Source organism: Thalassophryne amazonica, chromosome 18, assembly GCF_902500255.1.
Source record: "Thalassophryne amazonica chromosome 18, fThaAma1.1, whole genome shotgun sequence".
Taxonomy (NCBI): domain Eukaryota; kingdom Metazoa; phylum Chordata; class Actinopteri; order Batrachoidiformes; family Batrachoididae; genus Thalassophryne; species Thalassophryne amazonica.
Window position 1 is genome coordinate 10,126,036 of NC_047120.1, and position 21,834 is coordinate 10,147,869.

At 42.3% G+C, this 21,834-nt stretch overlaps 1 protein-coding gene and 1 long non-coding RNA gene across 3 annotated transcripts in view; one reads left to right on the plus strand and one right to left on the minus strand.

Moving 5' to 3' along the window:
* Nucleotides 1-17,758, plus strand: part of LOC117530877 (exocyst complex component 6-like) — a 182,699-nt gene extending 164,941 nt beyond the window's left edge. For both annotated transcript variants that reach the window (XM_034193823.1, XM_034193824.1), the window contains 2 exons: nucleotides 12,340-12,452; nucleotides 16,660-17,758. In XM_034193823.1, the coding sequence (XP_034049714.1) occupies nucleotides 12,340-12,452; nucleotides 16,660-16,786 (240 nt within the window). In that variant the 3' untranslated portion in view covers nucleotides 16,787-17,758. The remainder of the gene's footprint in view (nucleotides 1-12,339; nucleotides 12,453-16,659) is intronic.
* LOC117530878 lies at nucleotides 10,316-11,150 on the minus strand. The gene is made up of 2 exons (XR_004566466.1): nucleotides 11,102-11,150; nucleotides 10,316-10,473 (listed from the first exon to the last, which is right to left on the minus strand). It is a non-coding gene; the product is annotated as an uncharacterized LOC117530878 (long non-coding RNA).
* Nucleotides 17,759-21,834: the final 4,076 nt, after the last annotated feature.

Consider the following 21,834-nt stretch of genomic DNA (forward strand, 5'->3'; position numbering starts at 1 on the left):
TACTCTGCACTGTGTTGGTATATGGCATTAGGGAACATAAAGAAGGAATCATATCCTTAAACCTAGTTACAGCGCTTTCTGAAAGACTTCTAGTGTAATGAAACTTATTCCCCACTGCTGGGTAGTCCATCAGAGTAAATGTAAATGTTATTAAGAAATGATCAGACAGAAGGGAGTTTTCAGGGAATACTGTTAAGTCTTCAATTTCCATACCATAAGTCAGAACAAGATCTAAGATATGATTAAAGTGGTGGGTGGACTCATTTACATTGTGAGCAAAGCCAATTGAGTCTAATAATAGATTAAATGCAGTGTTGAGGCTGTCATTCTCAGCATCTGTGTGGATGTTAAAATCGCCCACTATAATTATCTTATCTGAGCTAAGCACTAAGTCAGACAAAAGTTCTGAAAATTCACAGAGAAACTCACAGTAACGACCAGGAGGACGATAGATAACAACAAATAAAACTGGTTTTTGGGACTTCCAATTTGGATGGACAAGACTAAGAGTCAAGCTTTCAAATGAATTAAAGCTCTGTCTGGGTTTTTGATTAATTAATAAGCTGGAATGGAAGATTGCTGCTAATCCTCCGCCTCGGCCCGTGCTACGAGCGTTCTGGCAGTTAGTGTGACTCGGGGGTGTTGACTCATTTAAACTAACATATTCTTCCTGCTGTAACCAGGTTTCTGTAAGGCAGAATAAATCAATATGTTGATCAATTATTATATAATTTACTAACAGGGACTTAGAAGAGAGAGACCTAATGTTTAATAGACCACATTTAACTGTTTTAGTCTGTGGTGCAGTTGAAGGTGCTATATTATTTTTTCTTTTTGAATTTTTATGCTTAAATAGATTTGGTTATTGGTGGTCTGTGAGCAGGCACCGTCTCTACGGGGATGGGGTAATGAGGGGATGGCAGGGGGAGAGAAGCTGCAGAGAGGTGTGTAAGACTACAACTCTGCTTCCTGGTCCCAACCCTGGATAGTCACGGTTTGGAGGATTTAAGAAAATTGGCCAGATTTCTAGAAACGAGAGCTGCTCCATCCAAAGTGGGATGGATGCCGTCTCTCCTAACAAGACCAGGTTTTCCCCAGAAGCTTTGCCAATTATCTATGAAGCCCACCTCATTTTTTGGACACCACTCAGACAGCCAGCAATTCAAGGAGAACATGCGGCTAAACATGTCACTCCCGGTCCGATTGGGGAGGGGCCCAGAGAAAACTACAGAGTCCGACATTGTTTTTGCAAAGTTACACACCGATTCAATGTTAATTTTAGTGACCTCCGATTGGCGTAACCGGGTGTCATTACTGCTGACGTGAATTACAATCTTACCAAATTTACGCTTAGCCTTAGCCAGCAGTTTCAAATTTCCTTCAATGTCGCCTGCTCTGGCCCCCGGAAGACAATTGACTATGGTTGCTGGTGTCGCTAACTTCACATTTCTCAAAACAGAGTCGCCAATAACCAGAGCTTGATCCTCGGCGGGTGTCTCGCCGAGTGGGGAAAAACGGTTAGAAATGTGAACGGGTTGGCGGTGTACACAGGGCTTCTGTTTAGGGCTACGCTTCCTCCTCACAGTCACCCAGTCAGCCTGCTTTTCCGGCTGCTCGGGATCTGCCAGAGGGAAACTAACGGCGGCTAAGCTACCTTGGTCAGCACTGACTACAGGGGCCTGGCTAGCTGTAGAATTTTCCACGGTGCGGAGCCGAGTCTCCAATTCGCCCAGCCTGGCCTCCAAAGCTACGAATAAGCTACACTTATTACAAGTACCATTACTACTAAAGGAGGCCGAGGAATAACTAAACATTTCACACCCAGAGCAGAAAAGAGCTAAACCGGCTAAGAGCTACTAGCTGCGCTAAGCTAGCGGATTCCTAAAAACATGCAAAGTGAATAACGTGTAAATAATTTAGAGGTGATTCAGCAGAGGGAGTGCTTTAGTTAAGGCACGTGAAGATTACACTGTGAAACAAATCGTTATCTAGGTAACTAGATCAATCTAACTGTGCAGATTAAACAGCTAACAGATACAGCAAAACACCGCTGTGCTCCGGAACAGGAAGTGATACAATACCGCAGTGAGAGCCAACCACCAGTGTGTGCAGTCAATAGAGCTGATTACATTCGGGAAACCAGCTCTCGCTGCAAATGGCGCTTTGAAGTTGGAGTGTGATGTACCTGGATGACATTCAGATGATTGCGTTTCACACAGCTGGCATGGCTCGGTGCAAGGTTGGCTGACACACTCCTGACCGATTGGCCAACTCACTTTGGAATGCCCCATTTGCCAGGAAGCCCGGCATGGGCAGCACCTGTGTGGGCACAGTTAACCTATTTATACAGGGTTAGGGTCTTGTTCACAAGTGAGGGGACAATGAAGCGTGAGATTAGCCGGAGAATTGGCACAGCAGGGGCGGTATTGCATTCACTCTACTGCACCGTTGTGACAAAAAGGGAGCTGAGCCAAAAGGTGAAGCTCTCGATCTACTGGTCAATCTTCGTTTCTCCTCTCACCTATGGTCATGAGGGTTGGATCATGACCAAAAGAACTAGAGCGCAGGTACAAGCGGCAGAAATAAGCTTCCTCAGGAGGGTGGCTGGTGTCTCCCTTAAAGGGGATAGAGAATCAAAATCATCTTTTCCATGTTTTTGGTGTTAGTTCAGAGTCTCCCCGCTGTGGGGAATACACACGAAGTGCCAGCAAGTTTCAGAACCTCTGTTTCAAGTATTTCTCCTTTTTTGAATTGCCCCTAGAAAACAGGCCAATCCGTTTTTGAGAGAAAACTTACGTCACTTTTTCACCAATAGCCCCCCCACACACACACCCACCCCCTTTCACACACGCCCCTTCGAAATTAATTATTCATAAGGTTGTGCCCACCCATTCGTAACACTCGAAGAGAAGCAATGGCGAGCTACAGGTCTGCTTTCCCAGGCTGTTTTAGCGGACTACGATCTTCCCACGGAAAGCAATGTACGCAATGTGGCTTTTATTAATTTTTAACCGCATCTCCAGTACATACAACCGCCGACTATTCCTTTGCTCTGCGCATTTCACGGAGGACTGTTTCACAAACCTTGCACGATTTCGAGCTGGCTTCAGTCGGCATTTAATACTCAGTAGAGGGTCAGTTCTGACTCTGCGACAAAATCAACCCCAGCAATCAGTACAGCCTGTGAGTATCACATTTTCTTTTGTTTTAAATTTGTGTTGCGCCATATTCCTGTTGTAAGAATTGCACGTTAGAATGGTACGTTAGCTCTGGTTTGTTCCTCTAAAGGGAATGAGCTAACCCCTTAGCAGCTAGGGATGTGTATCGAGAACCGGTTCCTTTTGGGTATCGTTAAGAAATGACTCGATCCACCAACATCAATAAGCTTTGTGCTTAACGATTATGTTATCGGTCCTTCAGAGTGGCCGTTGTTTTGGGGGGTGTTTGTCAGGAAAATGATCATTTCTGTATTGATTACAGACCCTGCAGCGGGTCCGTAAACAACTTTTCTGCAGCGCGGCTTTGCTTTGAACCTTGAACCAATCGAAGCAGTGCTTCACAGATTGAAGCAATGCTTCAGTTATTCTTTGAATGAAAACTGTTTATTTCGAACATTTGATACAACAACAATTACAAGATAGATCAGTAAAGACAACAACAAAAAAGTTCCTACTGTGTACCCAACATGTCCGAAAAGGGGTAGGGTGAAGCATCAGCTTATTTATCCCTACCCCTTCTTCCCCACAACCAGTAATACCCTTTGCCACATATACACATAGATTCCTACACACCTAAACCGATATCAATATATATATATATATATATATATATATATATATATACACATACATATACACATCAACATACATACACATATACATATATACACATATATATACACAAACATAAATATACACCTACACATACCTACTTACATACAAAATACTATATATTTACAAGCCGAAGCAAAAAACAAAAACACCCTAACCCTCATTACCCTTCCTCCTCCCTATACCCAGAAAAAAACATATTTTTGTACCGCTGTTTGAACTGGTTCATGCTTGGACATTGCTTGAGCCCCACTCCCAATCTGTTCCACATCCTCACCCCACAGACAGAAATACAGAAACCTTTTAATGTTGTTCGTGCCCACTGATGCTTTAAATTAAATTTCCCCCTCAGACTGTAATCCCCTGATCTGTTAAAAAACATATTTTTAATATTTGCTGGAAGTAAATTGTTTATTGCTTTATACAGAATTTGTACTGTTTGAAAATGAACCAAGTCTGTGAATTTTAAGAATTTGGATTGTAAAAATAGTGGATTTGTATGATCTCTATAGCCAGTATTATGAATAATTCTTATAGCTCTTTTCTGCATTACTGATAGTGATTGTGTTGTACCTTTATAAGTATTACCCCATACCTCTGCACAGTACTGTAAATATGGAAAAACCAGTGAGCAGTAAAGAATGCGGAGTGAGTTGTGGTCCAGAATATGTTTCGCTTTGTTTAGAACTGAAATGCTTCTTGACAGTTTACTTTGTATATGTTTTATATGAGTCTTCCAGTTTATCTTATCATCTATTATCACCCCCAGAAACTTATTTTCATGTACCCTTTCAATATCTACCCCCTCGACTTGTAACTGAACCTGTATGTCTGTATTACAATAGCCAAATAACATGTATTTTGTTTTACTTAAGTTTAATGATAATTTATTTCTGTCAAACCATATTTTCAATTTTCCCATTTCTATACTGATCCTCCTCAGTAACTCCTGCAAATCCCCCCCTGAACAAAAAATGCTTGTGTCATCTGCAAATAATACTAATTTTAATATTTTGGAAACATTGACAATATCATTTATATAAATTAGAAACAGTTTTGGACCCAATACTGACCCCTGTGGGACGCCACAAGCATTGTCCAAGCATGCTGATGTATATTCCCCCAACTTCACAAACTGTTTTCTGTTACTTAAGTAGCTTCTCACCCAGTGCAACACCAACCCCCTAATCCCATACTGTTCAAGTTTATTGATTAATATGTCATGATTAATTGTATCAAAAGCCTTTTTAAGGTCTATAAATATTCCAACTGAATGTAATTTGTGGTCTATGGCGTTTATAATCTCCTCAACTGATTCTATTAATGCAAGTGATGTTGAACTATGTGCTCTGAATCCATATTGACTATCAGTAAGTAATTTATGTTTATTTATGAATTTGTCTAATCTATTATTGAATAACTTTTCTAATAATTTGGAAAATTGTGGAAGCAAAGAAACAGGTCTATAATTTGTGAAGTGGTGTCTATCCCCAGTCTTATACAGCGGCACAACCTTAGCTATTTTCATTTGATTGGGAAATTTACCGGTTTGAAATGATAAGTTACAGGTGTATGTTAATGGTTCTACAATCCATTCAATGACCTGTTTTACCACCACATCAATTTCATTTAAATCGGTAGATGTTTTATATTTACAATTATTCACAATGTCTATAATTTCATTTCCATCCACTGCTGTGAGGAACATTGAACAGGGATTTCTTTCTATGAGATTATTATCCCAATCCTCAGGTTGGGAATCAGGAATTTTTTCTGCCAAGCTTGGTCCAATATTTACAAAAAAATTATTAAAACCGTTGACTACCTCATCCTTATTTTCCTTCTTGACATTATTATCAATGAAATACTGAGGGTAACTCTGTTTTTTATTACCATTTTTGATAATGCTATTTAATATATCCCATATTCCTTTAATATTGTTTTTGTTATTATATAATATGTTACTATAATATTCCTTCCTACATACCCGTATAATATTAGTTAATCTATTTTTGTATTTCTTATATCTATTATCTTTATCATCTTTCTTTCTTTTGCTTAATTTTCTCCTGCTAAAACCCTAAAGAGCATACGTCTGTGAGTATTATTTACCTTTTCTATGTTAAACCGACCTGTTATGTTCTTCTGAAACAGTTGATAGATGTATTTTATAACTTAAAAACGGGAGCGATGCTAACGTGTTAGCATGTCTATGGCATTTTCAATGTTAAAAGTTAGCATTGCTGCTGTCATCACGTTCGGGTGCATTTGTTTTCAAATTGTAATATTTGTTAAATTAATTTTTGTTTATATATTAATAATCTAATGATTATTATACGAGTATACAATTTTAGAGAAAGAGGCAAAGAAAAAACCTGAATAGAAACACAACAGAAAATATAAAAGCAATGAAAATAAATAAATAATGCTTTCTTTTCAGTGAGAGCAAGGGCAGCCAATCAAATGGCAACCGATCAGCGCCACCTACTTGCATTTCATAATGAGGTTGCCCAATAAGCTCCAAAACGACGCCATTAAAGGCAAACGAGGCATTCTAAACCCAGCATAGTAACATAGCTGTTTCAGAGAGCCTTTTAGGAAGGTTCTGAGCCATTACAGACCCAACCAATTTTTTTTGGGCTACATATCACATCACAGAACAAGGATTAATGCCCCATTCAACCTCTCTCTATCACCTTTAAGCCCCTTTCACACCGGGGCCTAACATGGACTGCATTTGGTAAATGGACTGCATTTATATAGCGCTTTTCCATCTGCATCAGACGCTCAAAGACCCTCACATTCACCCCGATGTCAGGGTGCTGCCATACAAGGCGCTCACTACACATCGGGAGCAATAGGGGATTAAAGGCCTTGCCCAAGGGCCCTGAGTGATTTTCCAGTCAGGCGGGGATTTGAACCCATGATCTTCTGGACTCAAGCCCAACGCCTTAACCACTAGACCATCACCTCCCCTAACATAGAGTTCTGTATTGCGGTGTACTGACGACACCTAGTTAAGCAGCTCTACGCTGACTTTAAGCAGCTCTACGCCATGTTTTTTCTTGTTTGTTTAATTTGTTTAAATTTTTTGGCTTAGAGCACTGGAAGCAGAACGTATGCAGTTTTTAAGCAAGTCTGCACAAGACACAACTGTATGCAAGTCTAAACAACACTGCGCTACTGTACACCAAGCCTCTGCAATTCTACATGCCAGGCTAAAAAATCCTCTTATCAGTACAAACCTGGATTGGTAGATTTTATGCATCCCGCTGAACTTTGCTGGCAGTGAAGCTTCAAAACCATGGCAGAAGAAGAGGAGAGCCAAGCTTCCACGTTCCGAGGACATGTCCACGTCCACTCCTCATGGACAGACAGATCATGCGTGCGGCCGCCAGATACAGCTCCACTTTGCTTTCACTTCCTCCAGTTGTCTCATGATTGTGGCAAGTTAAATAAAGTCCATTAACTCCTGCTGATGGACAGATCGCCAGCGAGCGGATGTGTCCATGTCCATGTTAACTCCTCACAGATGGATGGCCAGCGAGAGGACATGTCCACCATTCACTCCTCATGCATGGAACACGCGCGATTGTTGGCTGGAGATCCTCAGCATTTTCACCTTCTTAAGTTCTGGCACGATTGTGGCATGTTAATAAAGTCCGTTAACTCCTGGAAATAATGTCTTCTGACTTTTTACCAATGTATCAAATCCATCTGTGTGTCAGTCTATAGCATGATGGAGCCAAACCTCTCCCCTCTGCATGCAAGGTCTCTGTCTCTCTCGCTCTGTCTCTCTTTCTCTCCCTCTCTCCCTGTGTGCAACAGTGTAGCCATGATAAGGCAGCAGCTTGTCTCCCACTGTATGTCTGGAAACATGAGTGCTGCTCATGTAGCGTTTTGAGAACAGAGCGCATTTCCACAATGTAAAAAAAAGTAAGCAGGAGTGGACTGTGAGTGGCAGAAAAATAGTGGCGAGGGCTACATATGTGGCAGTAAGAAACTGAAAGCAAGACTAGGAATGCAATCACACGCAATAACACAACAGCCTACATAGGGAATGCTCCAAAGCTGCACAATTTTCCAGCGTACTCCATACGCATCACAATGCAACTGTATACAAGCCTGGTGTGAAAGGGGCTTTAGAGATAAGGTGAGAAGCTCAGTCATCCGTGGGGAGCTCGGAGTAGAGTTGCTGCTCCTTCATGTTGAAGGAGCCAGCTGAGGTGGTTCAGGCATCTGGTAAGGATGCCCCCTGGGCACATCCATCTGGGAGGAGACCCCGGGGTGACCCAGGACTAGGTGGAGAGATTATATCTCCACACTGGCCTTTGAACGCCTCGGGATCCCCCAGTCAGAGGTGATCAATGTGACGCAGGAAAGGGAAGTCTGGGGTCCCCTGCTGGAGCTGTTGCCCCCGCGATTCGATCCCAGATAAATGGTTGAAGATGAGAGTGAGATGTTTCCACACTGCAGACAGCGTGCTGGCCAAACTTAAGACTAACTTGCCCATTTTCCATGTAAGGTGGATTTGCACCAAGAAGGAATCCAGCATTAAAATGCGCCAAGTCAACATGCAGATCCACTCGGGACCTGCTGTGGTGGCCCCGAGTGAAAAGGACGAAGTGCAAAGAAGTTACTGTTGGCACTGTTGTGATTTTACACACATACAGCACGTAAAAAATTAGAATATTTATTGAAAAATGTTCTGAATTCCACAGTCACATTTTTGAAACATGAACATTTGCTTGCTGTGTTACCAATTTATGTATCACATGGTAACAAAAATCATCAGTACCTTTGGCAAAAATAGCCTATGTCACTAGTGTCATGATTTAAAATTATATGCAAAGCTGTGGAATCTTTGAATTCCAAACACCTTTCTGTGCACGTTGACAGAACATTTTTCTTTGAATGTGCAAAATTTCAATAATGAACTTGGACAGGCAGCACAGTGGCTCAGTGGTTAGCACTGTTGCCTCACAGCGAGAAGGTTGTGATCACTTCCCTTCTGGTCCTTTCTGTGCTGAGTTTGCATGTTCTCCCCGTGTTCACATGGGTTCCACTCCGGATGCTCTGGCTCCTCCAACTTCCAAAGACATGCAGGTTCAGTGACCAGGGCCCAGCTTCATAATGCAGTCTAATTTTGTTTAGTGGCCTAAACTCACCCAGTCAACTCATCTTTTGATGTTAGTTATTGTACAAACTGCTTAGTTAGATAAGGTTTCACAACATTACCTAGCTAAAGTTTTTAGCCTGGTACAGAGGAGACTAATTTTAGTCAACAAAACTTAAGTGATTTACCTCAAAACAGGCGGCTATCATGTACCACCACTTGATGGAGGAGGAAGGAAGGAGAGACCTGTGGCAGAAGTGGGTATTCCGGGACTGGAATAGTCCATTGGACATGTTTACGGACGGCGAGGTCAGCAGTGCTTCTCTTCTGTTGCGGTGGATTTGGCCATGTTTGTAGCAGACACACAGCCTCAGAAGTAAACATAACTGTTGCGCATTGGAGACATTCTTGGCAACGGCACTCACAAGGCAGCGATGACCATGAAAATTGCCAACTATCTTAAAACGGCTAAACCACAAATTTAGCCGTCGATGTGAAATGGAGATTAGACAGATAATATTGGGTAACTAACGTTAGTCGACTAAGTAAAAGCTTGGTAGATTAAAGATTAGACTGCTTTATGAAACCGGGCCCTGGTGACTCTAAATTGACCGTAGGCGTGCGTGGTTGTTTTGTCTGTCTATATGTGGCCTTGCGATAGATTGGCGTCCTGTCCAGGGTGAACCCTGTCTCTCACCCAATGACAGCTGACATAGGCTCCACCCCTCACCCCTAATTAGAATAAGAATAAGCGGCTGCGGAGAATGAGTGAACTTGGACATAGGAGCATACTGTCTACTGTGACTTAAACATGATGATTATGGAAACACGACAAATAGTACTGGGTTGAAATGATCGATTAGCCGATTTTTAATCGATTCTCATTTTAAATCCCACAGATCAATTCATACATCCAAAGATCAATTTATATATATATATATATATATATGCACTTCACACCAGCGTTGGAACAGCGTCGCTGAAGAAATGACGCTGCAGTTGGTCCATTCTGCTATTTCCAAGGGTGTGAAAATGATCATTTCTCTACATTGATTGTGGACCCGCTTGTTCTGATTTAGAAGTAGGGCCACAATTTATTCATCAACCTCTGTCAAAGACATTTAAAGATGCCTATCATGATGACCGGGACTCTTGTCTGTTGCGGGCAAGAAAAAAGAAACGTCCGCTGTTTAATTCAGTCATATTTTGTTTTTTTATTCGTTCGCTCCTCTTAAGGTGCATTTCCTGTGGGACAGCGCAAAGGTTCTGTGTTGTGGACTGACTTTTCAGTCAGTCTTTTTCACCAGCACTTGGCTGTGAGAAAAGACTGACTGAAAAGCTGTGGGAGACGTTCTCCTGTAGTGTCCCGTTGTTACAGCCTTACTTTAAAACCCAAAAGAAATGAGGCATCAGGCCAAAACATAGGAGTCTGTAGAAATGTGCCTGTCAGGACCAATGAACCAGGTACCTCTGGCGCCCTCTTTTGGCTGCCCTTCAGCCTGTTTGTAAAATAAAAATACTACTCTACTATTTTTGGTTTCAAGTTAACCAAAAATAATTTATCCGACAACAAAAGGTTTGACACTGTCCTCCACTACATGTAACAGTTATTGTTCAATTTTGGTTTTAGGTTGCCATTTCTTCTTCTTTTTTTTTTTTTGGCATATCTCATCTAGTAATTGGATATGTTGTGATGTCTTTCTTTTGATACAGATTCAGGAACATTGTTCAATACAGGTTTCAAAACACTCAATGTTTCGAGTTAGCAGTCAGTAATTTCTTGTCATTTATAATTTTGTGATTTGGCACTGACTGTCCCCTACCACACATTATTTCTACGGTGTGGGAGGGGAGGTGATGGTCTCGTGGTTAAAGCGTTGGGCTTGAGACCAGAGGATCCTCAGTTCAAATCCCAGCCTGACTGGAAAATCACTAAGGGCCCTTGGGCAAGGTCCATAATCCCCTAGTTGCTCCCGGGGTGTAGTGGGAGTCTTGCATGGCAGGAGCCTCACATTGGGGTGAATGTGAGGCATTATTGTAAAGCGCTTTGAGCGTCTGATGCAGATGGAAAAGCTCTATATAAATGCAGTCCATTTACATTTACCATTTACTCTATCATTCTGGGAGGGGGATTGGTCCGTCATTATTAACTAACTCAATACTTCATTAACTTTCTGTCAAATGTCAATATAATGCATAACTAGACAATTAGGTAACAACTCAAAAGCGGTTTTAGTAACACTAACCCAAATCGATATGGGATTGAACTGAATCGAAATAATCGATTCTGAATCTTAAGAATCAGAATCGAATCGATTCTTGACATTTGAATGGATACCCAGCTCTGTTGACAGAGTAATTATCAGTATCATCATCATTATTGTGAATAAATGTGTTCCATTTAATTTGTGCTTTTATGGTCAAAGGGTTTTACAGTGATGCCTCACATTGTTCATTCACACACTGATGCCATGCAAGGTGCTCACTACACACCAGTAGCAGCATGGATCCTCGGTTCAAATCCTCGTCAGACCAGAAAACCACTTGGAGCCCTTGGCCAAGTGGTTTAATCCCCAAGTTGAAGCTGTGTCATGAGCAACTTGCATGGCAGCACCCTGACATCAGTGTGCGTGTGCGTGTGTATATGTAACTGTGTACGTATAACTGTGTGTGTGTGTGTGTGTCTCTGAGTTGAGCCTGGTGAAAAATTATCACAGAGAATGACCACGCAGGAAACTGAGTTTCTTTCCTGATCAGGGAGAGCCGGCATGACCCCTCATCACTGTCTGTCAGTCCGCTCCGAAGGGCCCGCCCACTTGCTTCCTGAATTTAACGAAACAAGTTGCACACAGACATATTACAAAAACAATATACAAGGCACAGCTGCATTTCTTCAGTCAATTTATCTTTGTATCACTTTGCACCTGAAGGTGCCTTGTGGTCTTGCTCAGACAGATAGTAATTGTTCTCAAAAATGAAACGGCGCCAACCTTGGGCTAGTGTACAGGCTGCATCGTTCTCTGTTCAAGGCCGACCTGTTAATTAAAATGTACATCTGTGCTCAGCAAAAACAAGGCTTACATTTTCACAGTTTTCATGTAAGCAAAATGTCATTTTACAGTTGTGAGACAGTTCAGTGATTAACTAGAAAAGTAATATTAAGTGAAATCACACACATGTATATATATGTATGTGAAGAACAGGATCAAAGACAGAATCAAAGACATTAATAATTGCTAAGTATCTTTAAAATTCTTTAACAGTGTGTAACTGTTATATGTGTGTTACTTTTTATAACTCTGTGTGTGTGTGTGTGTGTGTGTGTGTGTGTGTGTGTGTGTGTGTGTGTGTGTGTGTGTGTGTGTGTGTGTGTGTGTGTGTGTGTGTGTGTAGCTCCTGGATCTGTTCATGGTGTGGGACTGGACCACGTACCTGGCAGAGTACGGACAGCCAGCCTCCAAGTACCTGAGAGTGAACCCATCCACGGCGCTGACCCTCCTGGAGAAGTGAGTCCATCCCAATGTGCACACACTTGTTCCACACTTTGCCATCTGACCGTTGTCATTGTGAGGATGTTAATTTATTTTTTCTTCAATAATGTATCAGCACCAAATCACATTCAAAGAGGAAGTTGTCCTCTTCTTCCTGTTTGAAGTAATCGGGGAGTTTGCTGTGCAGTGAGGCCTAACTGGATGTCAGCTCTGGGACCTGACATAGCTTCAGGCTGCATTTTTCTGATTCAAACAAAAGTTTGCTTTTCCTTATGGGCTGTTTTCCTTAGGTGTGCCTGTTCAAATCCCTCCATTTTTTTAGTGCTGTCAGTTCAAACTCATCCTGACATTTATCTTTGTTCTTCAAACATGCTGAGTTCAGCCGTTCCTTTTTTGTGTTGACCTCCTTCCACCGGCTTCACACTCGACTCACCTTAAAAACATCGAGCACAAGTACTTGGGGTCACGTCAGTCTCACCATGCTCTGAGGTGTAGATGTTGCTGATTGTGAAGTTGTAAACCTCATCTTCTGTCTTTGTTTCTGCACTTGCATGGTGTGCAGTACATGACCACACGATGACAATTAACAATTCCTCAACCCCCAGTTAGGGGGCGCCACAGCAGATCATCTGTCTCCATCTCATCCTGTCCTGTGTCTCAGCACATCCATAAACCTCCTCTCTGTGCATCATCTTTTCCTCCTGCCTGGTTCAGGCAAGAGAATTTTCCGCAGATTTACAGATTTCAACCTTCATTTGGGGGAGATGATGGTCTAGTGGTTAACCAGAGGATCCTTGGTTCAATCCCAGCCTGACCGGAATATGACTAAGGGCCCATTGCACAAAGTCCTTAATCCCCTAGTTGCTCCTGGTGTATAGTGGGCACCTTGCATGGCAGCAGCCTGACATCGGGGGTGAATGTGAGGCATTATTGTAAAGCGCTTTGAACGTCTGATGCAGATGGAAAAGCGCTGTATAAATGCAGTCCATTTATCATTTATCATCTGAGGCATTTTTAGATTGTGTAAATCTGTTGAGAAAAATTTAGGCTGGGGGATGTCGCAGCTAAATATGCCCACGATACAGCGGGGCCATCCGTGTGTTATCAGCGGGAACATATTTGTTCAATTAAATCTTTCTGCATATGCACGGGAACCAGAATAGCATTGCTGTACTGATAGCTAAAAATGTGCAGTTTCATTGGTTACTTTTTCTAGAACAGTGAACTTTCAGCCAATCAGAATATAAGTAATAGTAAAAGTCACTGAAATTACCTGGACATGGCCATTTTGATTTTCTGAACGTTTTGGCCTGTCGATCTGCATCTTTAAACACGAGATACGGCAGAAACTATCAAAGGAAAGCGTGAAGATCATGTTAAAGAGATCAACAGTGGTATCAAAAACAGATTTAAGTAGACATGGTTGGAGCAGGAGGTGGAGCTGCACGCTGGGCCCTTCCCCCGGGGCAGACACCGACACCGGGCTCCGAGCCCCGAGGCCGAAGACACACGAGACGCTTATGACCGACATCCCCACATTCAAAACACTTCATGCTCCCTGAACTGGCATAAACCGTGTAAAAAGTGTTCATGTTTGACTCTGAGGGACACCTCCAGAGTCTGGGTCGGTCACTTCAGGAACATGAACACTTGATGACGGAAGGACTGAACGTGGCGAAGTTTCTCATTTAAAACCGCTGGAAATGTCCCGAATCTCTGCAGCTCCCAACCGAGAGCCTCATTTGAAACAAACAGAGGAACCCCGGAAATAATGATTTTCGTGGACAGAGCATAGAGAGTAAAAGCCTGCGGCTAAGAATCATTCAGATAAACGCCACCTCACCTAAACTGTGTCACACTCTCACCTGCGACTCTCACACGCGCCCAAACTCCCAGGATGCACCAGAAAGAAAGAGGGAAAGAGAGAGAGAGCAAGAAAGAGACAGAAAGAGAGAGAAAGAGGGAGAGAGACACAGAAAGAGAGCGAGACAGAGAGAAGTGTAAACTTTGTCACAGGACTTAGTTACTTTCAGCATGCATCCGAGTCGCACTTTAAGCATCGTGATGTGTCACTACTTTGATCTTTTCCTCATGTTTTTGCGGTGTCATCAAAGTCTGCGCCGTGTTCACAGTCTCAGATCATCCGATCCATGTGTGATAGTGTCGGTTATTAAATGCCCAATGGAGTCATTCCCAAAAGCAGACTCCACGCTGAGACTCTGAAAACATCCCGCCTTTAGAGACGGAGTCGTCCAGACACTCAGGCTGATATATTAGCAGGGGCTTCCTTCTTCTTCTTCTTCTTCTTCTGAAGAAGAAGTACAAAGAAGAAGAAGAGAAACCACGTAAATAATCTTGTGTGTTGGGATTTTTGACTGGAAATTCACACTCTTGAAAAAAAGAGGGAATATCATTTTTTTTCTTTTTATTCTACTTGGAAGAAAGTTTATCTGGACTGTGTGAAACAACAAGGGCGGCTCCTGTCCTGTGCAAAAACTCAACAGAATAGTTTTCAAGCATTTAATTATACTGCACCTTTACTACACATATGGCCGAAGCAATGTACTCGTGTTTTGCACTTAATGTTGCACATTAATGTTAATTAGCTCGTTAGCTGCTCTTCTGAACACTGTGTGCGACTTTGCCATAAATAAATAATAAATACATTTTTTTGAGTAGCTCAGCTTATTAGGACGTACATCAGGGAGCTTCAGTGTGTTTCAAACTTACCCGTAACTTATTGGACTCATGCCAGCGTTTTTTAATATGATTGGCATACGCTGGCTAAATCGTCACGGTGCGACAGGGTCTTAAAGTAGACCTGCATTGAAATAAATGTGGTCAGATCTCAGAAAGAAATAGCTGATATGTATTTATAAGACCCTTATGAATGCAGTAAAGTAAATCTGCAAGCCCAAATTTGTAATTCAGCAGAGAAATCTTCGTTTAAAAATGACAAATTTGCAGCTAAAATTTGGCCCTCCGCGAAAACTGTTTGTACATCCGGGACATTGCCGTGACGTGAGGCAGAAGACGGCGCGCTAGCGCCTTCAGTCCGATCCCGCATTGAAATAGTTTTTATCTGTTAGTAATGTTACTGTTATACACATCTTGATTTCAACATCCAAAAGTAAGCTGCAATGAATGCGAGATACAGCTCAGCGGCGACATCGACAGCGGGCGACGTTCTTCCCCAACTCCTTGCTCTCACTGCCTCCGATGCGCTTGCCGAGTCTGCGGGCTCGGTAAACGCCACAGCGGGCCACTCACACCACCCCTGTGTCTGCTTTGCAGAGCTGTGGCCAACTCCGGCACCACCTCCCTGTCTACTGAATTGGAGGTGCGGCCAACTTGGCAACAAGTCCAGAGACTACGCTCGCTATTTTGATGCGGAGTGCTCCGGCCACCCGCAAAGACAGACTTCTTGTGGAAAAATCCACAGCACCGCGCAGTCTCGGTAATCGCAGCTGCAGAGCTCCGTGGCTACTGAGAGAGGTTTGTATCTTTTTAAAGACTTGAATTCTTTGCGGGTCCCGCATCCGTACCTCGCAACGGTAACACCGGAGGCTAAAGACAGCAGATTTTCAATGCGACACCACTCAATCAAATGGGCGTATGAAAAAGCCCCCAAAAATAATTTTCAAGCAAAAATAAAAGAAATGTATACTCAAACATACCGCAAGACAATATGAAGTTTTAAAAAAAGTCGATCCTTCCGTATAAGACAATAAAAAGGTGCTTTTGTAAGAGATGCAAACTGATCCACAAATTACAGTTGGCACGCACAATGCATGCTGGGATAGGGTCTTCTCTTTGACGTCTCGGCAACGTCCCGGATGTGCTGACAGTTTTGCGGAGGGCTAAATTTTAGCTGTAAATTTGTCATTTTTAAATGAAGATTTCTCCGTTGAATGACAGATCTGGACTTGCAGATTTACTTTACTACATTCAGAAGGATCTTATGTGTAAATATGAGTCATTTTTTGGTCCAAAGATCTGACTGCATTTATTTCAATGCAGTTCTGCTTTAAGTACTGGCTTCAACTGGGGAATTATTCTCCATTAAACTGGGGTCCCATCCAGTAGAGTCATGGCCTCTTTTCCACTTGATGCTCTAGAATCCGGAGATGACCTTAGGGACTGTATCACATGTAGAACTTACCTCTCTCTCTCTCTGTCTCTCTCTCTCTCTCCGTCTCTCTCTCTGTCTCTCTCTCTGAAGGATGAAGGACAGCAGTAAGAAGAACCACATTTTCTCCCAGTTCCGGAAGAATGAGCGGGACAAGCAGAAGCTGATTGAGACAGTGGTCAAACAGCTGAGAAGCCTCATCAGTGGCATGTCGTCCTGATCACATATTCAGCTGCCATGCCGGCCTTCAAAGTGACTCCGAGCTTTAATTCCTTGCCAGGACCCAATGGGACTGGACTACGTGCAGTATGTCCTGTTTCTTCTGCTCTGGATTGGAAAACCTGCACTTTGACTTCATCTGATTTATTTACTTTCAACTCCAACATGTTGTGGCTCAAATTAAAACATTTCAATGTCCAAATATTTCTGGGCACATCTGTGGACACCATCTAGAGGACAAAGACAAGGCATGTTGGGAACCAGCAGGAAGGACACCCAAATGTCAGCGTGAGCCACTGAGGTTGAAGGTCAACAACAAAAGCTGAGCTTTTGGCAGATTCTTGTAACTGAATTATTGTCTCCTCCTGTCCAAACGTGATTGTCATCTCAAGTCTGGGAGCTGTGCTGGTGCTGCACTTCACCACATCCCAGCACACAGAACCACCGTCCCACATTTCCAAAGTAAGACCCCCATCACACATCGTAAGAATGCGCACAAACCAGGCCAATACGGCAAAAATGACCATAATTGAGACACAGTTGAGAAGGACATAGGCTCTGACAGCATGTCGGAATGCCTCCAGACCACATAGAATGTCAGCGGATCCCATCCAGACTGCCTCATGCACACCTGCACAATCACAGCCCAAATGTATTTGGACAACAGTCCAATGACACAGACTGCCTAGATCATAAATAATGAGGTCAGACTGACGCGGTTAAGTGCCACCTGATGTCCAAACGTCTGGATGGCAAACACGGGACTGGAGTGGGAGCCAGAGCTGTGCACAGGACCCTTTGTACAGGACCTGTTGGTACTGGACATTGGAGTACAACAAACGTATGGACTAGATTCACGCCATATGTGTCAAAGCCGGTGTCACCAAGCGAACGCCTAAAAATCGGTCTGCCCTGCCTTCACTGCACCTTTGCTGCACATACGTCATTTTGGAGCGTCAGCAGTGATTCGATTATCACCTCATTTCTGCTTCAAACTGCCTCCAGTCATCATCTATCTCAGTGACAGATATCTGAAGCTTTTGTACAACAATCAATTCCACATAAATTCAGCTTTATTTCATCATAAAAGACAGGGGAGCGATCAGAGCACCACAGCAGCACATCAGAGTCTGATGTGCTGACAGTCGGTGAATTGCTGCCGACACTCAGAAATGACACATGCACAGTGAAGGCAGGGTGGACCAAGTTTTAGAGGGAACGTTTGGTCGGCGAAATCGGCATTGGTGCTGCCACTCAATCACTCACTCACACATGCAGTCACATCTTCACTCGTCCTCATGTTCCCAGCGCTCGCTGACCTCTTATCAGTAGGAGAGTGCGCTGGCAGATGACGGACTGCAGCAGTATGTGTGTGGACACAGTGCAGCGATGCGATAAGCACACAGCAGCCCCTTTCAAACCAGACTTACGTAGAGATGTGTAATGCGGCGTACCACATTATGGTTCCAATTTAAAATTATGGGTCAGACAAAGAGGCAGAGATGCATCCAGAGTGAAGTAGCTGGAGGAAATCAGGTGACGGAATCTGCACGTGAGTGTGTGCTCAGAACAGGTGATTGAACCGATCGAACTCGTGCAATACAGACTAGGTAGCCGAGCAAATGGGACTGACTGTGTCGACTGCTCTGAGACTGCTGTCCAACGTTTTGAGACTGCACCTCAACACTTCCTGAATGTGGGTCGATGTTTCATTCCAACACCATTCGCCATCATTCGTGCTAAGTGTGATGGGGATCTAACCATCTGTCAGGTGAAATGTGTGTGTGTCCTTGACCTTCTCCATTCGCTGGGGTCCTCAACACTGAGGCACCTGTGTGCTGGATCAGGACCAAGGAAATACCACATGGACAGAATGTGGGAGCTGATGTTCCCTCATGAGGTCAGTGGTGATTATGACGGTATTATGTGGTGAAATAATGGTGTGAAATGAAAATCCAGACGAAAGTAAATGAACATCATTCCTGCAGAACATCTTCATTTGAAGCAGATGGTTTAACCCCTCCCCACACACACACACATAAACTCACATACATACAAACACACATACAACCCCTGTCAAAAATTATGGAATCACCGGCCTCGGAGGATGTTCATTCAGTTGTTTAATTTTGTAGAAAAAAGCAGATCACAGACATGACACAAACTAAAGTCATTTCAAATGGCAACTTTCTGGCTTTAAGAAACACTATAAGAAATCAGGAAAAATAATTGTGGCAGTCAGTAACGGTTACATTTTTTAGGCCAAGTAGAGGGAAAAAAATATGCAATCACTCAATTCTGAGGAAAAAATTATGGAATCATGAAAAACAAAAGAACGCTCCAACACATCACTAGTATTTTGTTGCACCACCTCTGGCTTTTATAACAGCTTGCAGTCTCTGAGGCATGGACTTAGAGTGACAAACAGTATGCTTCATCAATCTGGCTCCAACTTTCTCTGATTGCTGTTGCCAGATCAGCTTTGCAGGTTGGAGCCTTGTCATGGACCATTTTCTTCAACTTCCACCAAAGATTTTCAATTGGATTAAGATCCGGACTATTTGCAGGCCATGACATTGACCCTATGTGTCTTTTTGCAAGGAATGTTTTCACAGTTTTTGCTCTATGGCAAGATGCATTATCATCTTGAAAAATGATTTCATCATCCCCAAACATCCTTTCAATTGATGGGATAAGAAAAGTGTCCAAAATATCAACGTAAAGTTGTGCATTTATTGATGATGTAATGACAGCCATCTCCCCAGTGCCTTTACCTGACATGCAGCCCCATATCATCAATGACTGTGGAAATTTACATGTTCTCTTCAGGCAGTCATCTTTATAAATCTCATAGGAACGGCACCAAACAAACGTTCCAGCATCATCACCTTGCCCAATGCAAATTCGAGATTCATCACTGAATATGACTTTCATCCAGTCATCCACAGTCCACGATTGCTTTTCTTTAGCCCATTGTAACCTTGTTTTTTTCTGTTTAGGTGTTAATGATGGCTTTTGTTTAGCTTTTCTGTATGTAAATCCCATTTCCTTTAGGCAGTTTCTTACAGTTTGGTCACAGACGTTGACTCCAGTTTCCTCCCATTCCTTCCTCATTTGTTGTGCATTTTCGATTTTTGAGACATTGCTTTAAGTTTTCTGTCTTGACGCTTTGATGTCTTCCTTGGTCTACCAGTATGTTTGCCTTTAACAACCTTCCCATGTTGTTTGTATTTGGTCCAGAGTTTAGACACAGCTGACTGTGAACAACCAACGTCTTTTGCAACATTGTGTGATGATTTACCCTCTTTTAAGAGTTTAATAATCCTCTCCTTTGTTTCAATTGACATCTCTCGTGTTGGAGCCATGATTCATGTCAGTCCACTTGGTGCAACAGCTCTCCAAGGTGTGATCACTCCTTTTTAGATGCAGACTAACGAGCAGATCTGATTTGATGCAGGTGTTAGTTTTGGGGATGAAAATTTACAGGGTGATTCCATAATTTATTCCTCAGAATTGAGTGAGTCCATATTTTTTTCCCTCTGCTTAGTCTAAAAAAGTAACCGTTACTGACTGCCACAATTATTTTTCCTGATTTCTTATAGTGTTTCTTAAAGCCAGAAAGTTGCCATTTGAAATGACTTTAGTTTTGTGTCATGTCTGTGATCCGCTTTTTTTCTACAAAATTAAACTGAATGAAGATCCTCCGAGGCCGGTGATTGCATAATTATTGCTAGGGGTTGTACCTCACTGAATTTCACACACACACACAAAAACACACACAAACAGACACATACAAACACATACATACATACAGTAGTGTTCAGAATAATAGTAGTGCTGTGTGACTAAAAAGATTAATCCAGGTTTTGAGTATATTTCTTATTGTTACATGGGAAACAATGTACCAGTAGATTCAGTAGATTCTCACAAATCCAACAAGACCAAGCATTCATGATATGCACACTCTTAAGGCTATGAAATTGGTCTGTTAGTAAAAAAATACAATAATAATACACAATACACAATAATAGTAGTGTGGCATTCAGTCAGTGAGTTAGTCAATTTGGTGGAACAAACAGGTGTGAATCAGGTGTCACCTATTTAAGGATGAAGCCAGCGCCTGTTGAACATGCTTTTCTCTTTGTAAGCCTGAGGAAAATGGGACGTTCAAGACATTGTTCAGAAAAACAGCATAGTTTGATTAAAAAGTTGATTGGAGAGGGGAAAACTTATACGCAGGTGCAAAAAATTATAGGCTGTTCATCTACAATGATCTCCACACATCAACTGGCCTAAAGAGAAATGGAGGAATATTTTGTGGACTGATGAGAGTAAAATTGTTCTTTTTGGGTCCAAGGGCCGCAGACAATTTGTGAGACAACCCCAAACTCTGAATTCAAGCCACAGTTCACAGTGAAGACAGAAAAGCATGGTGGTGCAAGCATAATATGGGCATGTTTCTCCTACTGTGGTGTTGGGCCTATATATCGCATGCCAGGTATCATGGATCAGTTCGGATATGTCAAAATACTTGAAGAGGTCATGTTGCCTTATGCTGAAGAGGACATGCCCTTGAAATGGGTGTTTCAACAAGACAATGGCCTCAAGCACACACTAGTAAACGAGCAAAATGAATGCCTCGGAGATGTGAAGAAATCATGAAAAACTGTGGTTATACAACTAAATACTAGTTTAGTGATTCACAGGATTGCTAAAAAAGCAGTTTGAACATAATAGTTTTGAGTTTGTAGTGTCAACAGCAGATGCTACTATTATTGTGAACACCCCCTTTTCTACTTTTTTTACTAATAGCCCAATTTCATAGCCTTAAGAGTGTGCATATCATAACTGCTTGGTCTTGTTGGATTTGTGAGAATCTACTGAATCTACTGGTACCTTATTTCCCATGTAACAATAAGAAATATACTCAAAACCTGGATTAATCTTTTTAGTCACATAGCACTACTATTATTCTGAACACTACTGTACATACACACACACAGAGACATACATACACACAAACATACATACTTCAGACAACTTTACTGA